Genomic DNA, 14174 nt, shown 5'->3' on the forward strand with positions numbered 1-14174 from the left:
TGGAAATCAAGGTCCCAGAGTCTGGAGGAACAGTGGAAAGGCACACAATCCCAGCTGAGGTCCAGTGTGACGTTTCCAGTAAGTGATGGTTTGAGGAGCCATGTCATCTGCTGGTGTTCGTCCATTGTGTTATATCAGAATCTGAGGTATTGTCAAGAGGAACAGGAGAGACACCAGACCCAACAATGCAGACAAGCTGCAGACCGCTATCAAAGCAAACTAGGCTTCATAACACCTCAGTGGTGCCACAGCCTGATCACCTCCATGCCATGTCGCATTGATGCATTAACTCATGCAAAAGGAGCCCCGACCAGGTATTGAGTACATGTAGCAGACGTACTTTTCACTAAGCCAATATTTCTATGTAAAAAATTATTTTTTTAAATTGGTCTTCTATTATAATCTCATTTTCTAAGATACTGACTTTTGGGTTTTCATTAGCTGTAAGCCTTAATCATCAACATTAAAAGAAATAAAGGCTTGAAATCTATCCCTCTGTGTGTAATGAATCTATAGAATATAGGAGTTTCACTTTTTGAGTTTAATTACTGAACTAAATTAGCTTTTTGATGTATATTCTAATTTATTGAGACATAGATATCTTAATTTTATTGATCCCATGAACAGGATAGTCAGCGTGTCTAGAGATTTGCCACTGGCAGCTTACTTTTTGGTTTGCTTTCTATGGATATCTATAAAAGTTCTTTATTTTTCCCTTGACTCCATATAATGAGAAGGTTCCCCCAAAAATCACATCACTTTACCCCTTGTAATCCTTCATTTGCTATAAGAGCATATTTACAAGCCTGCGTCACGGTTGTAATGTGATGTAAAGGTTTGAGGGGGTTGTGTAATGTAATCCAAGCATTCCCCCTCATTACAGCACCCAGGTGAGTTATCAAGGGGGGGCTTTATTTTAACACACAGCAATTGTTACCGCTCTAAAAATGTGGCCAGATCTCATCAATAGTGATGGTTTGATTGTCCTAGATATATACATAGATGTACAGTGTATATGCATAGACCGAATGTGTAAAATTCTATGGGGACAGTTCGTTACATGATCTTCTGACTTAAAAGGGTTTCTGTCATAAAAATTAGTATTAACCTGGTTGATATTAGCAATGTGCTAATGTCAGCTGAACATAACTATATTAGTCCCATGTCACTATGTGCCGCGGTTATTTAGAAAAAAAAAAACCTTTTATTATATGCAAATGAGCCTCTAGGAGCAGAGTGGGGGAGGGGGGTATTGCACCTGCTCCTAGAGGCTCCATTCACCCACCTCATTTCCACGCCCGTCTGTCTTGATTGACAGGGCCGTGCCTGCGCCGTCCCGTTCAGTATCAATGAGGAAAGGACGTTCGCCGGCGTTCTGCGCGAGTTTTCCCCGGCATACAGGAGACCAATGCTGGCCTGGCCCTGTCAATCAAGTGTAGAAGGGGCGTGGAAAGAGGTGAGTGAAGGGAGCCTCTAGGAGCAGAAGCAACGCCCCCCCGCTCCTAAAGGTTTATTTGCATATGATAAAAGTTTGTTTTTCTAAATAACGGCGGCACATAGTGACATGGGACTAAGATAGTTATGTTCAGCTGACATTAGCCCATCGCTAATGTCAGCCAGGTTAACACCTATTTTTCTGATGACAGAAACCCTTTAATTTCCCACCATGTGTTTCTGTTCTCCGAGACCAGTTAGTCTTTCGGCTCACAGTGGCCTTACACTGTGTAACCGGATCTTTACATTTGGCATGTAACGCATGACCTTGACGAGCGGAGTGGGATGTGTCGCAGTGCTCGATATTACTTGGTGCTGTGCAGCAGACTGAATAGGAAGATCGAGGGGAGCACGTGTAGGTGCCAAAGCTGCAGTGCATCTTTCTGGACCAGTTACAAAGACACGGCATGCTGCTGTGAGAAGGATTAGCATTGTTGACGCTGCACAACCTTTGCTGATTAAGATGTTTATTCCTGGAGGGGACATGCACCAAGTTCTCTAGAAATGGCACCGTATATTAGGATACACAGTGACTGAATCGGGGTCTGTGTGAGGAGGCTGCATGATTCATAGATTAGATTACATTAGATAGATTAGATATAGAGTATCAGGGATGGCCAACCTGAGGCCCTCCAGCTGTTGTAAAACTACAACTCCCACCAGGCCCTGCTGTAGGCTGATAGCTGTAGGCAGTGTGGGCATGCTGGGAGTTGTAGTTTTGCAACAGCTGGAGGGCCTCAGGTTGGCCATCCCTGGTGTAGGTAGATTCGGTAGACAGGAAAACATATTTGTTCATGGCTAAATCACATATTTATTGTGTTGACCAGATAGACATATACAGGGGCGGACAAGTCATCCTGGAGAAGAAAAAACTAAAACTAAAGGTGGCCCCATGTCGTAGGAGGATCCTTACTGACAGAAGGTGGGGCAGCACAAGTAGGCAGGGACATCAGTACCGTGGTGCAGCTCACAGAACCAAATACCACAGTGCATCATAGAATATTGCTGCCCTTGTCGCAGTATTTAACTGTAACACTGTGCTAATGATAGTGATACAGTTGACTTCTGGAGGGCGCCTGTGACTACTGGCCAGAGGCATAAGTACCTGCTGCTCCTACATTAAAGGGGTTGTCTCACTTCAGTAAGTAGCATTTATTATGTAGAGAAAGTTAATGCAAGCAACTTACTAATGTATTGTGATTGTCCATATTGCTTCCTTTGCTGGCTAGATTCATTTTTCCATTACATTATACACTGCTCGTTTCCATGGTTACAGACTACCCTGCAACCCAGAATCAGTGGGCCGTACTTGCACAATACAGGAAAAAGAAATAGCCTATGTGCACTCCCATGGTCCCGGCCATCCAGAGAGGCTGCCACTTTTTTTCCTATAGTGTGCAAGCACGACCACTACTGATGGATTTGAGGGTGGTCTGTAACCATGGAAATGAGCAGTGTATAATGTGATGGGAAAATGAATCCAGCCAGCAAAGGAAGCAATATGGATAATAACAATACATTAGTAACTGCCTTGTATTAACTTTCTCGACATGATAAATGCCCCTTGCTGAAGTAAGACAACCCCTTTAATGCTGAGGGCATCAGATCGTTATGTACCCAGCCGTCAGCCATGAGGAGGGTCTATGTCCAGTCTGCCTATGGCCCTATACAGACAGTGCGTCTCAGGGGTCTGCATACTGCCAGTGTGGTGTGAAATAACAGTGTGCCTCTCCTGGTTTTATTTGTAATCTCATTTTTACATCTTTATTTTCATTTTCCATCAGTACTTTTATTTTATTTCCTTCCAGATCTCATTGTTTAACCCATTGTGTTTCATGTATTTTTTTTTTTTTTTTTTAACATTCATTACTTTGCTTCCATCCTTTTAGCCCATCGCATGTACCTTAGTCCCATGGAAAATTTCCTAGTCAGTCGCTTGCTCACACCAACACATTCTTCCTTAGTCAGAAGCAGGAGTACAGCCATGCTTCATGAATCCTGTGATTCCATGTCAGGTAATATGGGATGGAAATCGGCGTATTATTGTGTAGAAATGATGGTGGCCTGATGGATGCAGAGGATGATGCACAGCATCAACAGCAAAAACAATACGATATGTGCATTTGTAGGGTTAGATCTTTTTAAGAAAAATTGTAGGTAACAAAAAACCCCACCTATTCATATAATGAAAAAGCCACTTCTGGGGAATGGAGTCCACCTGGATGTGGGGAGAGGCTATGCTGGTGTAGTATACATCCTTCTTAAATTTTGGGGGTAGTGGAGATCTGGTCATGTTATCAGTAGTGTGTTCAGAGAGTTGCAAAAGAAGATTATACAGAAATATTTCTACTTAAGTACATTAAAATGGCCTCATGGAATCTGAGTCATTTTCACACTTTGAGTTACTGGACATTTCCTATAGTTAACTCGCATATTAATGCATTCATTTGTCTTCTATTCATTCATTCATTGATTCTTTTTATTTGTTCACATTTGTTACATTTGATTCTTATTTTATTTTTTTACCCCGCCAAGCTCTGTTCATACTGCTGTTGTACGTTCCATTTTTATAATATCCCTACTGGATCCCATTGCATTATTCTAATCTGCCAATTAAAAATTCACTCAAACCTGGAACTAAACCTAATGCTATTGTGAACTTAACAAAACAAATTCCTTAACTTATTGCAAACATTTTTGCAAATAAAGATGCATATTTGTCACCTGTCACTTAGAAATGTTGGTAATGAAGTGGACTCTTTCTGCCCCGTTGTTCTCAGAATAGTCCTTTTGTAAGGCATCAGTGAAACCCCTATGCATCCTTAGATGTCCCACACACTGCTGGGGTTTATGGGATGTATAGCTATCTTACAGCAGATCGGTCATCAGACTATGACGCCCAGTTTAAAGGGAGCCTATCACCTCCAAAATGAACTAAGCGTACTGCCATGTATGGTAGGTGCTCCGAAACACAACCACATTTTTCTTTTTAAAATCAGTTCCTCTAATCCTGAGAAATTGTTCTTTTTATTTTTATAATATTTTTATATATAAAGTTTTTGGAAGACCGTGGTAACTGGGAGGGGGGCGGCGGGGGCGCTCCGTTTAGCATCACTTCCAGCTCCAAAATCACAGGGACTGTCGAGCAGTACAGTGAGGCATTGGGTGGTGGTATAGCAGAGCAGTGGTGCACAAAATAAAGTGGCCCCACCCCTGGTGCACCAGAAGCCATGTTTGCTAAAAAATTCAAAGAAGCTTTTCTCAGGATTAAAGGGCCAGATTTTCACACAAGCCATACGGTTATATTTCAGGGCCTCTACCCTACATGGCGGTAGGCCTAGTTGGAAATGGATTTTAGAGGTGGAAGACTCCCTTTAACTGCAGCACAGTATGAGGACATGTCCACTATCCTGGTAACCCAAAGGCACAAATAAATATTGTGATGAAAGAATACCAGTCTGCAATATTGATTATGGGTGCTCCCCACACCCCTTGCAGGAGTGATTGAAGGCCTCTCTGTGTCGGTATGTATTCCTAAAGCCAATCAATCACTGCTGAGCGGGGAAGGGGGCGATGGGAGAAGTGCTCCCATTGTGAGTGCGCTACATATTTCTTCATGCCTTTGGACGGGTAGGAGAGAAAAACTTCTATGTTGGCTACAAACAGGACAACATAGACTGGTGACCGATCCTAACCAGTGGATAAACGAGAATTCCCTTTCCTGCATCAGGCACTTGTAGAATTTTCAGGTCTGATCAAAGTTTACACCTTACAGGTGCCTTGATTTTTAGTTCCATATTTGTACCCAAGCCTATCGGTAACATCTTTATACTTGGTGATGAAAATGTTAGGCTTCTGTTTCCCATGATGTGATGAGCTTGTTACTAAAAAGAAGTATTGACTTATGTCTTGATGTTTCCCTTTTTCTTTATTGCTCTGTGAACCTCCTCCTATTTGCTCCTTTATTCCTTGCCTTTATACTATAACTCTTTAGTCTTCCATGTGTGTCCTCGTGTAGCCTCTGCTAGTCCTCTTAAATCTCCTTTCAAATCTTCACCTGCTCGGAGTACTGATAGAAGGAAGACTTTAACGTCGCCTAATGGAGCAGAAGGAACCAATGCACCCAGATCTCCAGAGTCGAAGCAAGTATGTGATCCTTTTCTAACCAAGCCTTCATGTTGTTGTTCATTTTCAGATACCTCCATTAAGACTGGGAAACAATCCAGCCATCACAAAGAATCCGTAACCCCTCTGACATGTCTGTTAGTAAGTACATGCACTCTCCAGGTAATAACCTCTCTGGAGCATCTATTTCTGTGCCATTCCTTTACTATTTCTCCTAGACTTTTTTATGAATGATTTTCCAAAAGCCTTAAGTAAAGGTGCAACTGGGTATTACGAGTTGTGGGTGTGTTCCTGCACCAGTCAGTGCTGCAAGTGTCAGACTGTGCAGGGACACGCCTCTAACTGGTAACTGCCATCTGGACCTTTACTGCCGATTGCCGGCAACTCATTTGTAACTTCTATCAGGAATAGTAAAGGATTGGTACAACATAGTCATAAGACTAGATGATCCAGAATGGTTACTATATGGGGAATGCAAGTAGTTACAAAAACCGACATGTCTGGAGAGGTGACAGGTCCTCTTTAAAGGAGTTGTCTCACTTCGGAAAATGACATTTATGTATTGTGATTGTCCATATTGCCTCCTTTGCTGGCTTGATTCATTTTTCCATCATATTATACACTGTTCGTATCAGGGGTTATGACCACTCTGCAATCCAGCAGCCATGGCTGTGATTACACTATATAGGGAAAAGCGCAGGCCTTTGTGGTGGCCAGGATTTGCGTGCATGCGCAACAGCTCTCTGCCACCTTGTATCTGCGCTGCAGCGGTGGCCGTAACCTCTGGATGCAAGCAGTGTATAATGTGATGGGAAAATGAATAAAGCCAGCAAAGGAGGCAATATGGACAATCACGAAACATTAGTAAGTGCCTTGTATTAACTCTGTCTACATAACAAATGCCATTTGCAGAAGTAAGACAACCCCTTTTGAGGGAGTAGGGGTTGTTTATGGTGACGATAACATTATACTAGTGTTAATGATGTAACCAATTGTGACCAGAAATGTAAAGGTTCACTTGGCAGATGCTGTGACCAGTATATACAGAAGTCAAGCAAAACGGATGATAAAATCTAAAACATCAAATTGTAAAATTGACCATCCATATGCTTTAAAGCTTGTAAAAGAGATTTCTCTAATTCCCAGTCTTATTAGACAATCCCATTAACTAATGAACTGAATCATAAAGCCAGCCCCCTTCATCATGTCACCAACACACAGGGAGGGGGATGAAGCTCCCTGCTGTGCCGCAACGTCAAAGCCGCAGCAAAAGCACAGAAACCTCAGGAAGCCGTGGACTGGGATTAAAATCCCCCTTTAAGCAGGGCAACCAATCTGAACAGGCAGAGCTACAGTGTGAACTAGGTGGGAAGCCTCTGAGCTGGATTTCTGAATACTCCAGACTCCTATTAGGCAACAGATCTCAAGTATAATCCCTAATTATAGCTGTTCCTAAAGACTCGGAGCTGACAAGCAGCCACCATTAAATAAAAAGGAGCAGGAAAACTCCATATTTTCTTTGTTTTAACGGACCACAGCAGAACATCCATGTGGATGGGGATGCAGTGTGCATTCAGAAGATGTTATTGGGAAGGGTCTGTCCTCGATGCAACCAAGGGGTGGTTTCGCTCTGCCATGACCGTTTGGCTTCACTTGATGTTTGCTATACCTCAGAATGTAAATAGTGGCACTCTCTTTGAAGTCGATGAAACCTTAAAGTGGATGTCTGACAAAAGATAAGCCTCCTTGCTGGGACCTAAATTAATTTACTAATATTCTTTGATTTTTCACATCTATATAAACCACTTGATTTCAATCCCAGTCCACGGCTTCCTGAGGTTTCTGTGCTTTTGCTGCAACCTTGATGTTGCGAACAGCAGGGAGCTTCATCCCCCTCCCTGTGTGTTGGTGACCTGATGAAGGGGGCTGGCTTTATGATTCAGTTCATTAATTACCTGGATTGTTCGAGATAATAATTAAAAATTTAGAACAAGTCCTTCAATAAGCTAAAACGTTTGTACTCTCACTACTCCTGATAATAAAAGCTCCACAAACTGATTCCCTTTCAAGGTGTTATCTGGGTAAAGATAACGGTGACCTATCCTATCCATGGACTGGGTCAGAGTACCAGAACCCCCATCGATCAGCTGCTTCAGGGAGCCGCAGCGCTCAACGTCAGCTTTCCAAGCCCAGCGCCGTACATCTTATAGCGCTTGAATCGGGCTGAGCTGCAACTAGGCCACATGACCAATGTACGGTAATGTCACTGGGCTAGGAAGAGGCCGTGGCGCTCGCGAAGCTCTGGCATCTTCTTACAAAGCTTCAGTAAGCGCAGTGGCCGCTATACGATGTACACGTGGAAAGCTGCCGGGGGCACTCACCAGAGGTCCGGTAAGTGCAGCGGTTCCCTGAAACAGTAGATGTGGACCCCCACTGATATGAAAGTGATGACCTATCCTGAGAATGTCATAATTACCTTTTACCAAGATAACCCCTTTAAAGAGGTACTTCCCCTTATGACATATCAGCAATTATATATTAAACATCAAGTGGGTTTTGGATGTATGAACTCTTTCTGTTGGGGAACATAGTGTCCTTTGTGGCATTTAGAATCATTTGTGGTTATCAGTAACGATTAGGGGTGTATGTTGCGCAGTATTTAATGAGTGTTGCTTTTATTATAATGTATTATCATTATTACCCCTCTAATGTTCTTTTATTTTGTCTAATATTGTAGCCAGAAAAGTTAAAGAAAGAAAAACGATCGTCAACTCCTGTCCCAGCCTTAGGTAGTCCAATTCGAAGGCCTGAGTCTCCTGCAACATTTTCCAAGAAATCACCTTCTCCTGCAACGCCAAAGTATGAATAATAGTGTATTTTCCTATGATGAGTCTATGGATCATACTCATCTGTACCCGACTACTTGTATGTAGCTTTAAGTATTATTACTGAAGGTATTATCGTACATTATACTCTTACTCACATGCCTGTACAAAGAGGTATGTCCCAGGTAAAGAGAGAAAAGTCTGACTTTTTAACAAGCCTTGGAACATGACAACAGAAAATAGCCAAGTCAAATATCCATCTGTAGACAGCTGTTTCGGGGTGCTCATCAGTATGGAGTACAATTCTAGGCATTCAGTGCATCGCACTCAGCCAGCCAGAATCCTACTCTGTACTGATGAGGGGCAAGCACCCCGAAACAGCTGTCTACAGATGGATATTTGACTTGGCTATTTTCCCTTGTCATGTTCCAAGGTAGGGCTGAAACAATTACTCAATTAAATCGAGTAATTCGACACAAAATAATCCTCAATGCAAATTGTTTTGCATCGAGGATTCGTTTGTGTCATGTAACCACAGAGCGGGAGTGAAGCGCTTGCTATTACTCACCGCTCCGTGGTCACCCGCTGGCCCGTACCACGCTGCATCCGCCAGCTTCATCGCCAACCTCCCCAATGGCTACATAACCGACCTGCAGCGCCCCGAGCCCCCCCAGATGCCCCCACCCACCGAGCCAGACAGGAGCAGGCAGAGCGGGGGGCTTCTTTTCTATCACAAATGTGGTCAAACAGACGGGGGCATCGGCGGGTATGGGGGAGAAGAATGCAGGGGGCCCCGGGAGGAAGACCCTCACCTGCAGGGGCCCCTATGTACACAAGGTGTCCCCTGAGACAGTGCATTAGGTTCCGCATAGACTGGGGGGAGCCCCTGGATTATGTCAGCTGTGGGGTCCCCAGCTCCCTCCAATGTACTGGTGTGCAAACTGGTTTACATTCCACAGGGACTGGGTGGGACTCCCTGTTTAATGTTAGGGTTCCCCAAATAAATGTATGCAAATTATGTCTTTATATTACAAATCCTGTATTCTAGGGGCCCCTGTGTTAGATTGCCATAGGGTCCCTCGAAAACTATATGGAAATTATATTATTGCTTTATATGTCATGTAGACAGAGGGCCCTGTATATGATCGCCATAGAGTCCCCAGCTCGCTCCCTAATAATATATATATATATTGAAATTATTGCTCTATATGTGATGTAGACGGGGCGTCCCTGGTGTACAGGATCCCCCAAACTGACTGGAGCGTTCCCCTATAATGAGACCTCCTACACCATTTCCTTGTAATGTCTCCCAGTCACTGCTGATACGATATGTACTGTAATATATATGACTGGGATCCACGTGTGTACGTTTATGTTGTATACACGCACATAGATATAATATACATAATGCTGCGTCTCTCCAGGAATGTGACCTCTCGGAGAGAACTGTTGCGTTATGGAAAGTACTGAGAGTATAATGTGTCGTATGTGATACGCTGACAGATGTATATATAGATGATATATTATTTTTTTTTTTACTGATATATAATTTTGGTGACTAGGAATTTGTTGGCAAGCTGGTGGCACTGGGGGGGGGGGGGGGGTGTCTGATGAGTTTTTAATTAGTTTTTTGTTATTAGATTACTCGATTAATCGAAAAAAAATTATCAATAGAATACTCTGTTTCTAAAATAATCGTTTACTGCAGCCCTATTCCAAGGCTTTTTAAGAAGTCCGATTTTGATTCATACAGAGCCACCTTCAGAAGGTGACACCATTCAGATGTTTTTCTTCCCTGGGAGATACCTCTTTGCATACTAATAATAAGTCTCCATACACAACTGGTCCCTTTAGTCCCCGTTCAGACAAGCGAGTCCCACGCATCGGACTCGCAGCGTGTGTATGCGAGCGCACCCGTCCTGACCTCCCAGCACTGACGAGTCGCATGGTATTATATTGATTTATGATGCTATGTAACCCTTAAAATTCTGGAATGTATTGCAAAAAACTGACATAATGCTGTCAGTGTAATCCAATACATTCCAGGACTATAAGGGTTACATCAATTTATATAATGCTATGTAACTTGTCAGTGCTGGGAGATCAGGATGGGAGTCCGATGCGTGGAACTCGCTCATTTGAAAGGGGCCTTAAGGAGAGTAAGCACCCTGCCTAAACTCGCATACCTGGAGGACTTTCTTTCCTTTCTGTGAGTGGGCAGCAGCTTATCGAGCATCTGTTATCTCCCAGGATGAATTGCAATTAGTTTAACACCTTCCTCTCCTACATACAAAATAGTCCCCCACATATGGCCCCCAAAGATACATATGGTATGTCTCCACAATTTCTTTATCCACCGTCTCTAGAGAGAGAGAGAAATTGTTCTATGAATTTAGAAGTAGGGATGAAGGAATGTAAGGTAGAACACTACGCCAGTGCATCGGGAGGATAAACTGCAGGGGGTGCTGCCAGAGAGGACGATGTAATGTACATAAAAACCGAAGAATATTTTATAGCATTTTTAGGGTCTATTCACACGTCCGCACTGTTCAACTGTTTTGCAGTCCGCAAATTGCACTATGATAGAAATGCCTTTTCTTCTCCATGGCTGCGGACAAGAATAGGACATGTTGTATTTTTTTTGTGGGGCCTGCGAAACGGAAGTGCAGATCCGGACAGCACACGTTGTGCTGTCCGCATCATTTGCGGCCCCATTGAAAATGAATGGGTCCGCACCCGTTTCGCAAAATTGCAGAAAGGCTGCAGACCCATTTTGCAGACATGTGAATGGACCCTTATTGCAATAATCATTTTGAATGCCCTATTGTATGCATAGTAATACTTCTCGTGGGATAACCCCTTTAAAGAGAACCTGTCAACGCCCCTGAAATGTTGTCCTTGTCCTTGTTTTTATACTAATGCTGAAGCATTGTTTATTTAGGATTTTGAACTGGGTGTTCACACTGACGCAGTCAACACTGGTGCCTAGATTTCCTAATGCTGATTCCAGGGAGCAAAAAATGTGTTTTTCTTGGATGCTTCAGTATAATTCAGTCTCCAGACAACTTTACATATTATGCCTCATGTCCATAGCTCTCGAATTGCTAAACTCAAAGATGGGATTCTACCATACGCGATAAGACGTCTTGAATGAATAAACCATTGGAGGAAGAATGCAGACTCTCTTCCGTCTCACTTGGTATCTTTTCACTTTCAGATCACTTTCCAAATCTTACTCACAGTCTCCAGCTAGGAGCAGCAAGCAATACCCAGCGTCCCCTGTCAAGTCTAAGCCTAGTCCAAATCCCAGTCAGGATACACCAAAAAAGAAGGCTGAGAAACATCAAACATCTCCTAAAACAGAAGAACATCCAGTGGAGTCTAAAACTGAACCTGCTAAACCTGACAAGACTACCTCCCCTGGAGAGAAGAAAGAAGCAAATGAAAGTCAGTGCTTAATAATCTCCTGTCAAGATAAGAAAAATGATTTCCAGTAGTAAACATTAATACAAGGACTTCACTGGTGTTAAAGAGGACCTTTCATCGGTCCAAACATTGCAAGATAATAATCAGGCTACATAGAGCGGAGCCCAGGGATCTCGCTGCACTTACGATTTATCCCTGGGCGCCGCTCCGTTCGCCCGCTGTGTCCTCCGGTATCTTCACTGAATTGATTCGACTAGGCGGAGTCTGCAATGTTTCACCCTTGGCGTTCCTTCTCCTAGGCTGTAGCACTGTTCAACCACAGCGCAGATCTCACAGCCTTGGAGGTTTTTTTTTTCTCCCAGGCTGTGAGCTCTGCGCTGCGAAAGGAACGCCCAGGGAGAAACATTGCAGACTCCACCTAGTCGAATCAATTCAGTGAAGATACCGCAGGACACAGCGGGCGAACGGAGCGGCGCCCAGGGATAATAGTAAGTGCAGTGAGATCCCTGGGCGCCGCTCTATGTAGCCTGATAATTATATTGCAATCTTTGGACCGATGAAAGGTCCTCTTTAAAGGGAACCTGTCACCGGGATTTTAGGTATAGAGCTGAGGACATGGGCTGCTAGATGGCCGCTAGCACATCCGCAATACCCAGTCCCCATAGCTCTGTGTGCTTTTATTGTGTAAAAAAAACTATTTGATACATATGCAAATTAACCTGAGATGAGTCCTGTCCCTGACTCATCTCACGTACAGGACTCATCTCGGGTTAATTTGCATATGTATCAAATCGTTTTTTTTTACACAATAAAAGCACACAGAGCTATGGGGACTGGGTATTGCGGATGTGCTAGCGGCCATCTAGCAACCCATGTCCTCAGCTCTATACCCAAAATCCCGGTGACAGGTTCCCTTTAAATTTGTAAGATTGTTTTCTAAAGCATTCCCATGACCCTTTATTGTAGGTGCTTTAGGGGTTGTCTGATTTATTTATTTTTTTATTCTAGGCACAAACATTGGCCCAGATTTATTAATATGTCTGCGCCTTGAATCTGTCTAAAAAGTGACACGAATTGTGCAATTTGGCACAACTAGGGTTTCTTCTCGCTTGACAAGGGTGTGGGGGCTTAGCAGGAAGGAGACGTGACTTCCCTGGAAAGGGACATGGGACAAGATGCACCGTTTTTGCTGTGGAATTTGAAGTTAGACAGTTAGACAGTAGTGTCTATCCCTGCACTATCATCCAGCCTTAACCACCGTGATAAATTTGGTGCAGGTCTAGCTAGCCTGTTTAAGCTTCTGCCACCTACAAACTCCAGTGAGTCTGATAAAATAACAGAAGTCTTGCTTAGCCCCCTTTTTCCCATGCTGCTTCCTGCACTGTGCTTTGGTCCTCTCCACCAGTGTTTGTTCTCCTTGGTGCAGTGGTGATGTCTCATACACACCATGTTACTGCTGTATCCATTCACTGGCCTGAGGCGTCACATGCCATATACTGCTGAAGCCAGTGATTGGCTGCACAGTAATCTGGTGTGTACAAGGCATTGCCGCTGCAGCCAGGAAGATGACATCAGTGCTGCAAGACAGGCAGGGGAGAAAGGAAGTCAGTCTGGCTTTGTTTTTTATTTTATTGCACTCGTTGCTGCCCCTTTGAATGCCGATATAGCGGCAATGTTCCGACCTAACATATATAGCTGGGTCAGAATATTGGTTCTGTATCTGTATACCATGATGACTTAAATATTGGGACTGGATGCTAATTCCTTTTTTCTATTAGGGAACAAGGATCAACACCATTGCTGCGGAAGCATAAATGCAAAGACTTGAACTGGTGCTGTCTAGAAGTACTACTTTGACAAACAAGGAAATGTCCACTATACACAAATAGAAACTTGTTAGTCAAGCCGAGTTGACTGGGGAGAAGCCAGAGGGCAGCCACTCAGCTCTTTTTAAAACTTTTTTTTGCATTGGAGGACCCTGTTGAGATTTCATGCTGCCCGGCAGCATGAAACTGATGGCAGGTTCCATTTCAGTGACAGACAAAACACCTTCAAGATTTTAAAAGATATAGGAGTATAAAAGGGTATATAACAAGGTGCAAAGAGACATAGGAGAATTAGGCTTGGCTTACGTTATCTGGGGGAGCCCACTCTTGTATACCAATGCCCAGAGTGCCAGTGAGAGTAGAGCAGGTCCTGGACGCTAGAAATACCCATCAAGACTCTGTGTTCTTTGTTCTCTTATGCCCTCTAATCAGTGAGGCCCATGGGGACTTGAATTCCCAATTCTCTTACCAGTTAGTC

General features: G+C 43.5%; 1 protein-coding gene across 2 annotated transcripts in view; it reads left to right on the top strand.

Moving 5' to 3' along the window:
• MAP7D2 (MAP7 domain containing 2) overlaps positions 1 to 14174 on the top strand; it is a 136578-nt gene that overhangs the window by 108122 nt on the left and 14282 nt on the right. For both annotated transcript variants that reach the window (XM_044283972.1, XM_044283973.1), the window contains exons 6-9: positions 3384 to 3509; positions 5489 to 5640; positions 8357 to 8478; positions 11662 to 11891. In XM_044283972.1, the coding sequence (XP_044139907.1) occupies positions 3384 to 3509; positions 5489 to 5640; positions 8357 to 8478; positions 11662 to 11891 (630 nt within the window). The remainder of the gene's footprint in view (positions 1 to 3383; positions 3510 to 5488; positions 5641 to 8356; positions 8479 to 11661; positions 11892 to 14174) is intronic.

This window comes from Bufo gargarizans, chromosome 3, assembly GCF_014858855.1.
Source record: "Bufo gargarizans isolate SCDJY-AF-19 chromosome 3, ASM1485885v1, whole genome shotgun sequence".
NCBI lineage: Eukaryota > Metazoa > Chordata > Amphibia > Anura > Bufonidae > Bufo > Bufo gargarizans.